The sequence below is a fragment of the Ambystoma mexicanum genome, chromosome 4q, assembly GCF_040938575.1.
Source record: "Ambystoma mexicanum isolate Mex_15411 chromosome 4q, UKY_AmexF1_1, whole genome shotgun sequence".
NCBI lineage: Eukaryota > Metazoa > Chordata > Amphibia > Caudata > Ambystomatidae > Ambystoma > Ambystoma mexicanum.
In genome coordinates, this window is record NC_090928.1 from 396,266,955 (window position 1) to 396,282,056 (window position 15,102).

The following is a 15,102-nucleotide window of genomic DNA, read 5'->3' on the forward strand; positions in this document are numbered from 1 at the left end:
ATTCATTCCTTTTGTGACACTGTTTGAATAGTAACCAAGGGGCAGTTGTTTGATTAAGTGTGATGCAAATAGTGCATTTTAAATAATATGTCTTCAGCAACACTGGTCAAAACTATTAGCCACAGAGTGAATTAACTCATCAAACTGGCCCAAAAAAAGTATCCCACTTTGAACAAAAAACCTGGCCATACCAGCCTTTTGCGTTGTTTGTTAGGCCATGGGCCTAATGCCCTATAGGCCAGATCAAAGCTGGGCCATGGGTCTTCTTGTCGGGAGGCAGTACTGGTCCTATTACAAACAATCTGCTTAGATACTCCGACCCTGGATATAAGAGCATTCACAATAGGGAGGAAACTGATTAATGGTGGATAAAGTAATGTTAATCAAGTGAATTATTGAAAGCATGTAGCAAAATTCACGCCTTCAGTATCCTAACTTCATGTGTTCATAGCACTATTAAAACATAGGGTGGGGGATATCTCACGGGTACATTGTCGTTTACCGATGACTGCATCACTGGGAAGAGCTCAGATTGAATCGGTTGAATATTTGGCCTTTGAAGTGGACAAAGCTTTTTCAGCCTCTGAAACAGTGGTATGTTGCAATGTGTGTAAAATATAGTGAAAAGTAATGTGCTTGTGGCAGTGGCCAATGATGCTTCTGCTCAGGAAGGTTTTGATAATGTGCAGGGTTAGTAATGGCTAAAAAGCATGTTACCTGGGTTTGTAGTGAAGGTAAAGTGAGAATTCATGCTGGCCTCATGGAACACCAGAGGCCACTCCTACTTTGTACATAATGGTCCCGCCTTGGAGTTTTTGCTTGGTCATTCAGTGTTTATGCTCCAGGAAACGTGGTTAATGGCAAGTGTCTTTGTTGACGGCTTTGTAATACATCATGCCATGGCTAACAAAGAAGCTAAGGGGAGACCATATGGAGGTTTATTAACCGGAGTAAAACAAGGGCTAAAGTCCAGTGTGGTGCTCCCCGGCGATCCAAATGGCAATGTATTAGCTGTCGAAGTATTTTTGGAGGGAGCAACAAAAGTGAAAAGGATATTGGTGATCAACATCTATGACCCTCATAGGGGGTATGGGATGGCTGACACATTTGCTTACTCAGACGTGCTGATAGCCAATTGGGTAAAGGTGCCTACTGAAGATGGGATTGTGGTAAGTGACGACCTAAATGCTAGATGCGGTGAGCATCAGAGAAAGGGCAAGCATCGGAATATTGCTTCAGACAGCATAATGCTACTAAAGAATACAAATGCGAGGGGTACGTACGAGATGGTTGCGCTTTCTGAATGATTGGGAGTTGGTGATTTTAAATGGGAGATCAAGTGCTGGCATCCCATGGAAACCCTACATACACTGAAAGAATATCCAGAGGACTTAATATAATAAATCTGTATCAAATATATTTATTTAGACTGACACAATAATTAGAAATGAAAATTAATCATGAATGAGTCATAAACAAGAACAAAAATTAGGTTGCAGGTAAAATCACAACTATAAAAGTGCAGATGGCATTAATCATTCCTACACAACAAAATCCATTCATTCATTCAACAACCATATTCATACAATCATACACATTCAATAATGTGTGTGCATACATTATAAATAATATTTAGTGACAACATCAATAAATGCATGTTAGGCAGAATTATATACAGTACCCTTTGGGAACACCACACACAATTAGGACTACAAGTGACAGTACAAATTCACCTTTGGTACAAGCCTGCACTACACAGTAAAGTGGTGGCGATGGCTGAGCAGCCAGCAGGGGCGTTGCTGGGGGGGGCTAAGGGGGCTGTAGCCCCTGATCTTTTGGTTGTAGCCCCGGATAGAATCTTGGGAGCTACAGCCAAAAGACTAGCTAGCCCCCAGTCCCAACAGTTCCGACATCAGCTTAGCCCCAGGACTTTTCCAGACCTAGCAACTCCCCTGGCAGCCAGACTTATCTCAAGAGTAAAGTGAGCAGTATCAATAGTTACAAAAAGGACAGAAATTACTATGATTCAAACAAACACTGACTCAAGGTTTCTGAGTAAAAGAATATACATGTATTTACACATCAGTTATTAAACATTTCACTGTTATCAAGCAGTTGAAAAATCACAATCTTAATACACTACACCGCACCCAATAGATTCTGGAAAAGTTAGGCTCAACATGAAGTGTGAGCAAAATGGCACTCCAGCAATTTAAAAGGGAGGGAAAGACAAAGTTAGACAGAATTTGAGCAGCACCAACAAGTAAGTAAGCAGGGCAATCTAGAAAAAGGAACCACAGTGAGGAAATCAAATTAAAGGGGCCTGGCCCAAAGTCAATGGACCAAAGTCTTTGCAGAGGATCACACAGTTCAGAGTAGTTCGTGGTTAAGTCTTTGCCAAGAGTTCAGAACGAAGTTGGTCAGATGAAAAGTTACTTTAAAGAATAAAGAAGGACAAGCCCTCGGTTTAGCGAAAGATTTCACAAACTTTCACCGCGGCTGGACGAAACGAACAACCGGGTTAGCACAGTACCTTTAGAACAGAAGAAAGCTGTAGCTGAGGCAAACGTTCCTGGCAGATTCTGCAGGCTCACAGTTCCTGAAGTGACTGTCGGACTGATAAGAAGGAGGAAGACTGGAGGGTCTTGCACTGCCCAGGGAAGAAACCAGCAGCGGAGCAAAGCGACAAATAAAAGGAGCGCTCCTTAAAACCCAAGCAGGGTCCGTTCCTCCTGGCTATCCGGTTCACTGTAGCTCTGTACAGCAAATTTGACCAGAGTAGAGAGGCCTGGCTTGCAGTTTGGTGAACTGGTTGTTTCCACCAGCTCAAGGAGAGAAGATTCCTTGCAGATCTTCCCTGTCATCGAAGTTTTAAGATTCGGACCTGCAGTAGGGCTTCACCGGGAAGTTCAGTCGTGGTAGAGGTCCTCTTCTGTCAGTTTCTCTTCAGTTCTTTCGATCCAGTCGTGAGTCTGCCTTTCCAGCACCAGAGACCTGCTTTTTATGCAGTTTACCCCCATTCACACAGCCTGGCTGTCAATCACACAGCAGGGTGGCTGTCCCGCCAGGACAGTCACCACAGACAATCATACCAGAGTGCACATGGGTCTCTAGGGAGACCCTGTGCAGGGAGTCTCAAACCCCTCCCTCACATCCTTTCCCCCTCAGACATTCAGGCACCTAAGGAGGGCTTCTGTGCAGAAGCCCGCCAAAGGTCGGCGAACAAAGGAATCAAACCTGGTTTGGCGGGCAGAGAAAAACACGAGAAAGACTTTTACAAAAAGAAATGGCGAATAAACCCTGCCAGAACTGTATAAAAACGTATATGGTCCAGCGGGTTTAAGTTCGAGGCTACCAAGATAGCCTAAAACAATACCAAGGCTATTTAAAATAACCGCGGTAGGAAAAATAGGGTAGTTACCACTGCCACCAGCCAAATCTTAATGAAAAGGGAACAAAACAAGGTTTCATGAGAAATAGACAAAAATGGATAATTATTAACCCTTTCCAGAACTCTATGTAAGATAGTTTGTACTGGGTCTGTGAGTTTAAAAAGACTAATTTAGTCAATGGCAACTTTACATGTTCTGGGAGACAGAAGTCAGTCCCAGAAAATGGAGTCGGAGCTGGGAAGTCTGAAAAAGACAACCATGTGTCACTGCACTGAAAGTGCTGTGTAACATACAGTAAAAAGATGATGCCTACGGTGTAGGTGGAGCTCCACAGTCTATGAAAACAAAAATATAAACACACACAGCAAAACACATGCAAGAGTGGGAAAAAAGGCTCACACTCTTACCAGGTGAAAAAAATAAATTCTAGAAATCCAACAAAGCTGGTGAGGGACTCAGTAGGTAAGGGAAATTAGCCATTCTGGAGAATTCTCCCTAACAATGCATAATATTCAGCAGATGTTATATATTTCATATTTTGGAGTGGATCTTGATTGTGGTTATAGTTTGCCTGATCACATCACCCAATGAATTCAAGACCGACCGGTTTCGACGTGTTGGTTTATTTTGACCACGTCTTCATCAGGGGTCCCAGTTATACACTACAAACAAGTGTACACAAATGTAACATTTATTTCTAACATTACACAGCTTAAAACCTACAAAAATACAAATCAGACAACTAACCATTCGTGCACGTGAATGAAAGAATGATCAATTGGAAATCTCACATGCCGGGATAAACCCATTAGAATTAATGCAGCTCCCTCTTCTCGAAAGTCACGGCAGGAGGGGACTCTACAGCGGATCCTTGAATGCCACTGTGGCCGCTGTGGCTATCCGGGGGTGACGCGGCACAGACGTGCGACTCTGGGTGAGCGAACGAGGGAGAGTGGCTCCGACTGGGTGTGGGGCTTGATGCCGCTGCCAGATCCCGCCTAGACCGAAGCTCGGTCTCGCGGCTGCAGTGGCCGCACGTATCATTGACGGCTGAAGACAGCCGTCAACCGAGCCTGCAGTGGGGGCATAAACAGAGCGGAAGGGTGGTTAACATAGATCTACAACCTGTAAAGGGAGTGGTTGCTTATAGCCACTGAACGCCTGGGCCTGCAAACTACAAAATATCCTAGCCTGGGGCAGACTGCATTTCCCTGAACACTTTTAACGTTGATATGCAGACCCCTTTGGCGGACCAACAAAGACACTAAGGCAAGCCCGGAAATCAAATCCTATTTAGAGGCACTTGCAATGCCCAAACTCTCTGAGGAGGCCTGACTGGCAATGGAACAGCCGGTCACCGCTGAGGAAATCACTGAGGCAATTAAAGCATTGGCCTCGGGTAAGGCTCCAGGGTCTGACGGATTGGGCGCGGAACTCTACAAGGAGTTCCGTGAGGAGCTGGTGCCAGTACTGTTGCATGTGTGGGAGTAAGCAATCCAGAGCAACATACTGCCCACGACCATGAGAGAAGCCATAATAACCGTACTCCCTAAACCTCGTCGCCCGCCGCAGAATATATCATCATATAGGCCCCTTTCTCTCATAAACACTGATGCCAAAATATTTGCAATGGTGCTGGCGAACCGGCTCCTACCGGAAGTCCCTACACTTGTCCATCCCGACCAAAACAGGTTAATCCCCACTAGATCCACGGCCCTTAATCTCCGTAGACTTTTTGGTATTATGGCACAAATCAACCCTCAGAGGAATGCAGTGGCCATATCCCTAGATGTCGAAAAGGCTTTTGAATCGGTGTAGTGGGCTTATTTGCTAGCAGTGCTAGAAACATTTGGGATGGGCCCGAACTTCATCAGATATGTGAAACTGATATACACTGAACCTGGGGCATGAGTGTTGACTACCCGAACCATCTCAGAGCTGTTCCTACTGGGGAGGGGCACAAGGGAGGGGTGCCCATTCTCGCCAATATTATTTGCATTGACAATAGAACCAATGGCAGTCGCGATTAGGCTGAGACACTCAGGTAGGGGGATTAATTTGAAAGGCTCTTCCCAATTAATCTCCCCATATGCAGATGATACACTCTTGTACATCCGTGAACCAGAAAACAATATTTCACCCATAATGGCGGAGATTCAGAACTTCACGGTTTACTCCGGATATACTATAAATAAGACCAAATCGGAGATATTCCCGCTTACTCCGGCAACCAAATGTCCAGATAATCTATCTGGACTCAAATGGTCTGAACAAAACATTAGATACCTGGGAATACTGGTCTCTAGAGACAGACGTACACTATACACAGATAATTATGAGAGCACACTGCACACCTTAAGTATCAAATTGTCGATGTGGGGACGTCTTCTGATCTCACTGCATGGTAGAGTCGCAGTCCTTAAAATGATAATCTTCCCAAACCGCTATATTTCTTTTTTCAATATCCCTATATGGCCGGGACGGCCCCTCTTTGCTAGGCTTCAATCCATGTTGGTAACTTTTCTGTGGAATGGTAAAACTGCAAGGATAGGATGGGAAAAAATGACTGAACCATACTCCTCAGGCGGCATAGCGGCGCCCGATTTTGAACTGTATTATTACGTTGCCCAAGCCCAGTTCGCAAGATACTGGTATGGAGAGACTGAAGGCCCCCCTCACGGGTGGATAGAAGAATACACCACACACCCCACGAGTATAAAGTCTGTAATTTTTGATACGCATTATAGAGACACATGTGAGTATAACCCAGTGAGTGGTACGGTTGTGGCATGGAAGGCTATATTTAAAAGACTGGGAGTGGAAACCCCCTATAGCCCAGAGGTCTCCCTCTGGAATTACCCGGGCATACCTCCAACACACAATTGTAACCTGCGGGAAGCCTGGGATCGCAATGAGGAAATGAAACTGGGTGATATGTTTATTGACGGGACATTTGCGACCCTGCAAGGCACAATGAGGGCGCTGGAAGGGGGACCACTCAAAACACTCCAATACTATTGCATGAGATCAGCTTTTCAGAAGCACTGGCCACTCTTCCCGGATGAGCCCCCCACACATCCATGTATAGAGCTGATAATGGCTGCGGACAACTTGGGGATCTCCAAACTATATACGGCGGTCCAGGCACACTCTCCCACAACATACCAGGTCAAAGACAAATGGGAAAGAGTACTGCTCACTTACCAAAAAGGTATCCTTGAACGCTGGCTTACGCTTGATTCAGTTTAGGATTTTAAACAGACTACACTACACTCCAGCCAAAATAGCCAAGTTCACGCTGGTGGGTTCGGGTGAATGTCCCAAATGTAAAGCACCCCAGGCGGGTGCATTCCACATGTACTGGGGGTGTCCGGTGGTTGCGGACTTCTGGAGAGAGGTGGCAGAGATGTTGGAGGAAATCACACAGGTTCTCCCGGTGCTAAGGCCACAGAAATACCTATTTGGTGACATAGGCAAATGCTCTGAAAAAATCAGGAGACTGTTTAACATTTCATGTGCGGCAGCCAAAAAATGCATTTTGCAAAATTGGAAGAGTGCTACCCCACCCAACATGAAACAGTTCCTTCGAGAATTAACATATGTGAAACGAAACAGAGGAACAGTTTGTTCTTACCTGCCCAACTACGAGCAGGCCCAAAGACATCTGGGGTCCCTTCAGGATGTACTTTTGTGATATGATTTCGGAGGAAGATGAGACTATGTAATCATGAACACTCAGACGAGATATATATCATGTACTTGTTGTATGCTGTGAAAATGATGTGATAATTGCTGTGTATCTTTTGTGACCACTAATAAAAAGAGTTTTAAAAAAAAAGAATGAATGCAGCTCCCTGAATCCCCAGGTTCCTATAAATCGATGAGACCAGTGGAAGCCCATGCCCTGTGGTGGTGTAATCCTGACACCAATGGAGCCAACCCAACACCACACCACGTGTGTTACTAAAAGGTCACATATATACATATGTGTGAAAAAATGCATCAGAGTACTTCTTTATATATGTTTCCAATTTTTGGAGCACTTTCAAGAGCAGCCATTATGGAATGTAAGAGTTCCGCTGTTTGAGAACCACATTTGGTGGCAAGAGTTCCATGGTCCAGACAGCAACGTCATATTATCTCCAAGATAGATGTGCTGTCTTCCTACATGTAAGGTGAGATGCAATGGCCTGTAAATTACATCCATGGATGGATTGGATATGGTGGTTGCATAACTTTCTTCATCTTTGATTTATCTATAGACCAACAGTTGCTAAAGCCACATTGCCACCCCAGTTATTTTGGTCCATGGAGCTAGGTTTAGGTGCGCTAGGTTTCTCAAACTCTGATTCGTTTTTCACACTTCACACATATGGATATATGTGACCTTTTAGTAACACACGTGATGTGGTGTTGGGTTGGCTTCACTGGTGTCAGGATTCAACCTTCAATTCTGAACTATCTATACTGGCTACTCTTTTCTCTGTGAAGTACACGATGGCCATTATGGCCTTCAGACTTAGCAGGGTGAATGACCTTGCTGTTTGCAGGCCTGTGTGATGCAAGCAAAACAAAAGAGGTGATGGTGGGAAAGGTTTTGAATGAATCTGAAACTCTGGCATTGCTCTGGCCAACACTCCAGACCATCGTTCTTCAACCTACCAAGCCATTACAGAAAGGGGAAAGACCAAATGCTAATCAGGCCTAGTTCCACCTCAAAAGAGACAGAACAATTTAGCCCAGGGTGCCTCAGCAGAAACTAAACTGCCTCTTATGTTGCCATAGGTATGTCATGCAATTCCGTGGGTTGAACCTTCTTGAGTGCAACCATAGCAGTCTGGCATGATCTTCCTCCTGCCCTAGGACCATCGCTGTCTGAGTAATGCACTTGAGGACACTATTGATGTAGTGCTTTCCGTTTTATTATGTGCAATGTTTTGTTGCCCTATTATTTGGCGGTCAGTACATTTGATTGTCAGAGATGATTGGGAACGATGTGGAATGAGAATGCATAGCTTAAGCAAGGATTATTTCAGAGATGTTATGTGGCACCCACCGCTCAGCACCGTTCAACGAGCAATCACAATCTCCAGGTGAATTTATATAGCGCCATCTGGCCAGGCAATGCAATTGGTGGTCCAGTCATGGATGATGGATTATTTTACTCTATGTGCACCAGTTTTCTCATGAAAGCAATTAAAAGGGCCAATGTTTCAGATTCACTGAGTACTCTTGCATTTCTTTTGCTGGTCAATTTGAGGTAACCTGGTGGCTAATTCATCATGTGAAAATCAAAGCCTTCCAATTGACCCATGTTGAGTTGTTCACCTACCTCGCTGGTGTAGAGGGAATGGGTGGAAACAAGGTTTGCCTCTTGACAATGTAACTTCTAAATCATGAGACCCACGTTTTAGCAAAGTTTCTTACGTAAGGTCGTATGCTAATCTGGACTAACCAGGATATTGTCACGTACCAAAGTTCAATGACTGCAAATGAAAAAGGGTTGCTGGTCGGATGTCCCTAGTTTAAAATGCTATGTACAATATGGCTTTTTTCATTTACAATCTGTTTCTAGGTTCATCGTGTTCCTTTGTGAAATGGCACCTTTCTTTGGTTTTTAATTGACCCGTTGTGTGGCTAAAATTCACACTAGGGAAAATACATTCTTGTAGATATATGGCCAGTAGGTCTATTTGCTAACACGGCATGCTGACAACAAAAACATCTAGACTGCAAACCTTAACCGCTTTTAGTTGATTTTTCAAAATGTCTTTTTGGGGGGTTGGATGTTTCTGAGGCGGTGCTCAACTCCTATTCTCCTTAGCCTGCCCACACACTGATATCATAGCTTAAGCTCTTTCCTCCAATCCTTGTACCTCGACCTCCTAATAGAAATTTTGTTTTCACAAGATCTGTACCCCATTTGTTTTCTCGCTGAACTTTTTCCACATTATTCCTACTCCTCCACCATTTTCCGCTAGACTCCTTGATATGTAGAGAACAAATTGTGGCAATATTGAGGCAGGAAATACATATACATCTGCCAAAAACACTCGGCAATGTTTTTACATTAATGTTCCAGGCTGTCGATTGTTCACTATGTCCGTGTATGTTCCTATAAGGCAGCCTCACTAAAAATATTGCAATGAAAGCGTGAATGAATAATGCTGGCTGGACTGCTTAGTGCAGGCGTAACACTCATGCCGTAGAGTCCTTTAATCTTCTTTTAGTGTGCAAATATATCTGGGAATGTGAAGTGTGTGCTGAGATACAAAGCACAGTGATCTGTTTGTCCTGCTTCTGCTCTACAGTTTTTGATGATGTTCTTTCCAGGAATTGAACTAGATGAGGATGGAGCTCTTGATGGAAGCAGCGATTTCACTATTCGAGGGCGTCTCCTGTACTTAGTCGAAAAGGTAGCAAACCTCAATAAAAGACTGACGGAAAAGACGGTCAAGGGTGAGGCCAAAAAACCTTGTAAGTACAAGTTCAAGGAAGCTTTGAAATTAAGTACATCAGACATGTGATTGTAGTTAAACCCAAAGTTCAATATGATTTACAAATGTTATGCTGCATGCAATTCTCTGTTTTCTCTATATGTTTTGTTTCTCTTTCTCCAAAAAATTGATTATTTAAATTCAAGGCAGCACATTCTCATAATGGCCTAATAACTTTGTATTTTGGAAATAAAATCTGTTTACCTTAATTACAAATGTTCCGATGGCGGGGCGTTCGGATATTTATTTCATTGAAGGCATACCATTGAACATAACATTTATCAAGCTCTTCCATTATGTCTGTCTCATTGAAGCTAAAGCATTGCTTAAACCTCCTCTTTTGTTCGACGAACAGAGCCATGGAGAGGATGTATTCTGAGCATAGGGAGTACTATTTCAGACACAAGCAAGTCTAGGAGCCATCACAACACATCATAATGCCGTCCATTGTCAGAAAATCTAGTGGAAGAACATTCCACAAGCCATAACTTGTACTAAAACTGCTTTAACCTCAATATAACATTTTAGAAGTAGATATTCTTCAACATTCTCAAGACATTTGCCAGCCAAAAATGAAGGCCCGTGCCTGTGAAATGTCCAATGGATGATGCAGTAATATATTTAACGTAGATCTTCTTTCCATCAGGAATCGAAAACAGATAATGGACTTGAAGGGTTATTGACAATAGAGGGAAATCAGTGGACACAGTGAGAAGAAAGGTGCATATTTCTGTGCTTTGGATGAATTAGAGCATGCCAGTGATTTGTATTGGTTAAGTGAGGTTTCACGGGACATTTAGAATCTAATGTCATTGACTTCACCGAGACATACAGAATGCCGAGTAAATACCCCATCATTCTTGTGGATCATTGTGAAAGGGTACATTACATAAACAACTGCAGGCAACAAATTCTTACAGGTTTTTGGGTTTAAGGCACTTTCAAAAGTCTGTTCGCTCGTTGACTCACTCACTCACAATGGCCTCAAAGTTTACATTTACGAAGACAGAAGTGATTCGGATGGGGTGGCAGTCATCCATAAGATCGAATGGCCCTGTACAATAATCCTGACCCCCACAACCAGCTCTTTCAAATCCCTCTCATGCTGAGTCCCCCTAACACACAATTGTTTGGTTACCTTCCACCTCACATACAGGCCACCGCAGGGGAGTGGTGACTTTAACAATGACTTCTCCAACTGCTGCTACTCCATGACAATATCCATCTTTAATACCATATTTCTATGAGACTTTAATGTCCCTGAGTCTCAACCAGCAAAACACCTGCTTGACATACTACACCCCCTGACCAACTCCATGGATCTCAAGCAAATTGTACTCTTCCCCCACACATATCAAAGTCTACACCCTGGATCCCGTCCGTGCCTCCTCCCCACTCATTTCCTGCACAGACCCATCCCTCTACTCTTATCAGATGCATTATTGCCACATAAAGGCTAGGCTAAGCACCCAGTGATTGCATAAACCACTCTTTCTAGACATTTCCACTATACAGCCTAGAGGCAACCTGTGTGGCATTCACCTTAACAGAGGATCCTGCAACCCTTCTGAAATCATTCAGTCACTCAGCCAAGCAGGTAGTCGATGCCCATGGGCCCCTAAAGACTGGGTGTGCCAAAATCTAACCATGCGTGCCAAGGTGAACACATGAGCTTACTTCCAAAAAAACCTTGATCAGATGCTTGAAAAGAGGAGGTGCAAACACTGCAGCTCGGAGGATCTCACATCACTCCAATCACTGCATGCCCGATGTAGACACATGATATCCAAGGTTGAGACTGCATACTACTCCTCTGCCATCGAGGAAGCCTCTAACTGGAGCCAAGCCTTATTTGAATTAGTCAAGCACTGTGCCAACCCCACACCCAACTCCAATGAGCCGGTATCACGAGTAAATTGTGATGTAATCAATACCTGTTCAATAAATCAAATGAAAAAAACGGAACTCTCATCGACACCTAGAAGTTGGGCAAAGGTCTGCTTTCCATCCCCTACCACACTCTTCCCCCTTGTAAAAACTTCACTCCCCTCTACTCCAAGGATCTCTCAGATACACTCAGCGTCCTCAAACCCACCACTTACATGGAAATGCTGTCTAGGCCTACCACATCAAACAATTCAGTGGCCCATCGCTTAGTGTCAGCTTCAGAATTGTGATTGTGTCCCTCAACGAGGTCCCCAGACATACTCAAGACAGGTCTCACACAACCCCTTTTAAAGATGCTCACACTCGATCCGAAGGACCTAGGTAATTACAGCCGACCCATCACAAGCCTCCCATTCATTGGGAAACTCATAGAAAAGTTGTTGCATCCCAACTATTGGATAAAATCAAACAACTCAGCCTCTGTAACTACCAGTCTGTTTCTGCCCCAATCGCATTACCGATGCTACCACCATCCAAGTGGAGGGCGATGCATTGTACGTCACCTCTCAGCTGCATTCACCACCATTCACCATCAGCCACTCTTCACCCTCCTGACTGAAGAGATTGGTCTTCTGCGGTACCAAAAAAAATGACTTCACTTCCTACCTATCTGGCAGAAACCAAGATATGCAGATGGGTTCATTCAGATCTAAGTGACTCCCAGTCACATGCAGGGGCCCCAACGTTCCATCCTCTCCCGAATCATCTCTAACCTTTATGTGGAACCTGTGGGAATTTTCCTAAAAGATAAATAAAGCCTTTCATCAATATGCTGACAACACCCAATTGTACCTCATGATTAAAGGGCCCGCATTACACCACCCACCTCTGTGAGTGCCTGTCCACCATCCAAACCTGGATGTCAAAAACCTGCCGTATGCACTTCCCTCCTGGCACACCTTACACTTATCCCCCAGTCACTCATCCCCTTTCTCTCTATCTCTCTCTCTCTCTCTCTCTCTCTCTCTCTGCACTTGCACGTTCTGAATGCTCACAAGGCCTAGTAGGTCTGCCTCTATCTTTTACTGTTGTATCTGTTTTTCATTCTCATGTCCCCTCCCTGCTGCCCTTTGGGCGCTTTGAAACACAATTTACTTGCTGTATAATCGCCTTACTTATGCACAATACATAAACAAATAAAATAAGATCAATCAAACCAAGACAGAATGTGTCCTCATTGGTTCCTCTGCTAAACAACAGCTCGTTCAAAAGTGGCTTGGTGATATGCAACTGGAAGGATTCACCCACCAGCTGTCAGACTCAGTCAAATCCTTGGGCTTCATTATAGACAGCAGCCTCTCCCTCAAAAGGCATAAAGCAAAGAAAGCCCAAACACCATGGCTACATTGAGGGGGGCAACACTTTCTTAACGAAGCACACATCCATGCTTCTAGCCGACCTCAAAGAATGTTTTCCACTAAAAAACTCAAAAATATGTTCATTTTTATTTTTCCGCTGTTCCCCACCAAATCCCCCATTCGCCTATTGTTTTTCCTCTATTCCTGACCCCCACATATGCACTTTCCAACCCCCCCATATTCTTCAATTCATTTTTTCATTGAAAACTTTTAATTGAAAAAACATCGAAAAGTTTTCAATGAAAAAATGAATTGTAAGAGGACCGCTTTCTTCGGGGAGGGAAGGGTTGGGGGAAGGGAAAACCACTTTGGGCATTTTAAGTTTCTGCTGTCAGAGAATATGTACTAACTATTTGCATACCAGTATGATGAATCTCCAGCTCTGTTTTGCACTGTTCCTTTTTCTATTTCTGAAAACTTAATGAACTAAAATAGAAAAAAAGGCTGTTGATGAATGGACACTGTACCATCTCTCCTTCCCTGTGCAAGCGTCAGTGATGTTCCGCTTTTTCAAAACTGCTTGCATCCTCTACAAAGCAGTCTTGAATTGCATACCAACTTATTTGATGGCAAAACCCAGCATTTCTGGTGGCTGTTGAGCCTCCCTGCACCATATTCATCAAAAGGTTGGAGTCCAGCTGGCCCACAAAGAGAAGTCCAGCAAACAGTACTTCTGCTGGCATGCCCGACCCTCTAGAAATCTATGCTGCTGCAGGATGTCCCTACCATACTCCAGTTCTGCTAAAAACACTAAAAGCATGGCTCTTCCATTTCTACCTCCCACACCACTAAATCTGCAATTGCCTGCCCTTCTGGCAACAGTACTGTGCTACTTTCCAGAAATGCCAATCCTAACGCTAACTTCCACACATTATAAAGTGTTCCAATGTTTTTGTTGTTTTATTAAAGTATTATGGTTGATAAAACCTTTTAACACTATATAGAACACATAAAATACATTTGATGGAACATAATTCAATATCTTGAATAATTATCATATTATATATACAATACATACATTAAATAAATCAAAGCATTCATCAACTAATGCAATCCCTCAAACATGGATTAAAACTACCATAAAGTTAAAATTGTAATAACCTATTTAACAATTTGATAATTTCTTGCCAAATATAATACATAATACATTTAAAACCAAACTAGTCCCAGAATATAACAAGGGTCCAAGATTGATCTGTATGAAAATGATCCATCTAGTAACGAAGGGTAGAATAGCCTCTTCTTTATAGTTCCATACATTTGGAACAACCAGCCAGCAGATGTCTATTTGTTTTTATCTCCATGTTACAAAGGCACTAGCGCTTCAGGTACATCATGTTATGCCAAGTGCCCAGTCTAGAAAAGGTGGGAGCAAATCCAAACATAGTTGCACAATAAATCTTGTCACTTTTCCATTGCTAATTTTCTCAGTATAGCTAAAGGGTGCCTTGGTGTACACATATACCATAATTCACGTTCAAAGATAATTTAGTCAAATTTGTATTCCTGTGCCAAATCGCAGCTTTCATCTTTATTTCCTTGCTTGCCAAAGCCATGTTTACATATAAATCTGATGAGTAACCAATATCATTAAAAAAACACTTTAATCTCTTTTAACCAATGTTTTAAAACACCTGAAGGATTATCCAATTCCAACAAATTATTAAAATTGGAATACATTGAAGCTGGGTTATCTTTTTCTTTCAGCATTTGTAAACATTTTGGGTACATAAAGAGATTAAACCCAATTTTCTATTAAACTATTTAACTAAATTATCTAAATTGAGGCAAAACATTTTAGCTGAAATATTTTTACAAACATGCATTGTGTTACTCACGGTTGAGTTGGCCAGGCCAACAGATAAGAGGGAGCGAAGTAGAATAGTTCAGCCCAAGCTGGGGTGATCC

The 15,102-nt window shown here is 43.1% G+C and overlaps 1 protein-coding gene across 1 annotated transcript in view; it reads left to right on the forward strand.

The window, feature by feature from the left end:
• Positions 1-15,102, forward strand: part of RYR2 (ryanodine receptor 2) — a 3,854,281-nt gene that overhangs the window by 1,809,733 nt on the left and 2,029,446 nt on the right. The window contains exon 40 of the mRNA XM_069607971.1: positions 9,726-9,869. Coding sequence (XP_069464072.1) covers positions 9,726-9,869 — 144 coding nt within the window. The remainder of the gene's footprint in view (positions 1-9,725; positions 9,870-15,102) is intronic.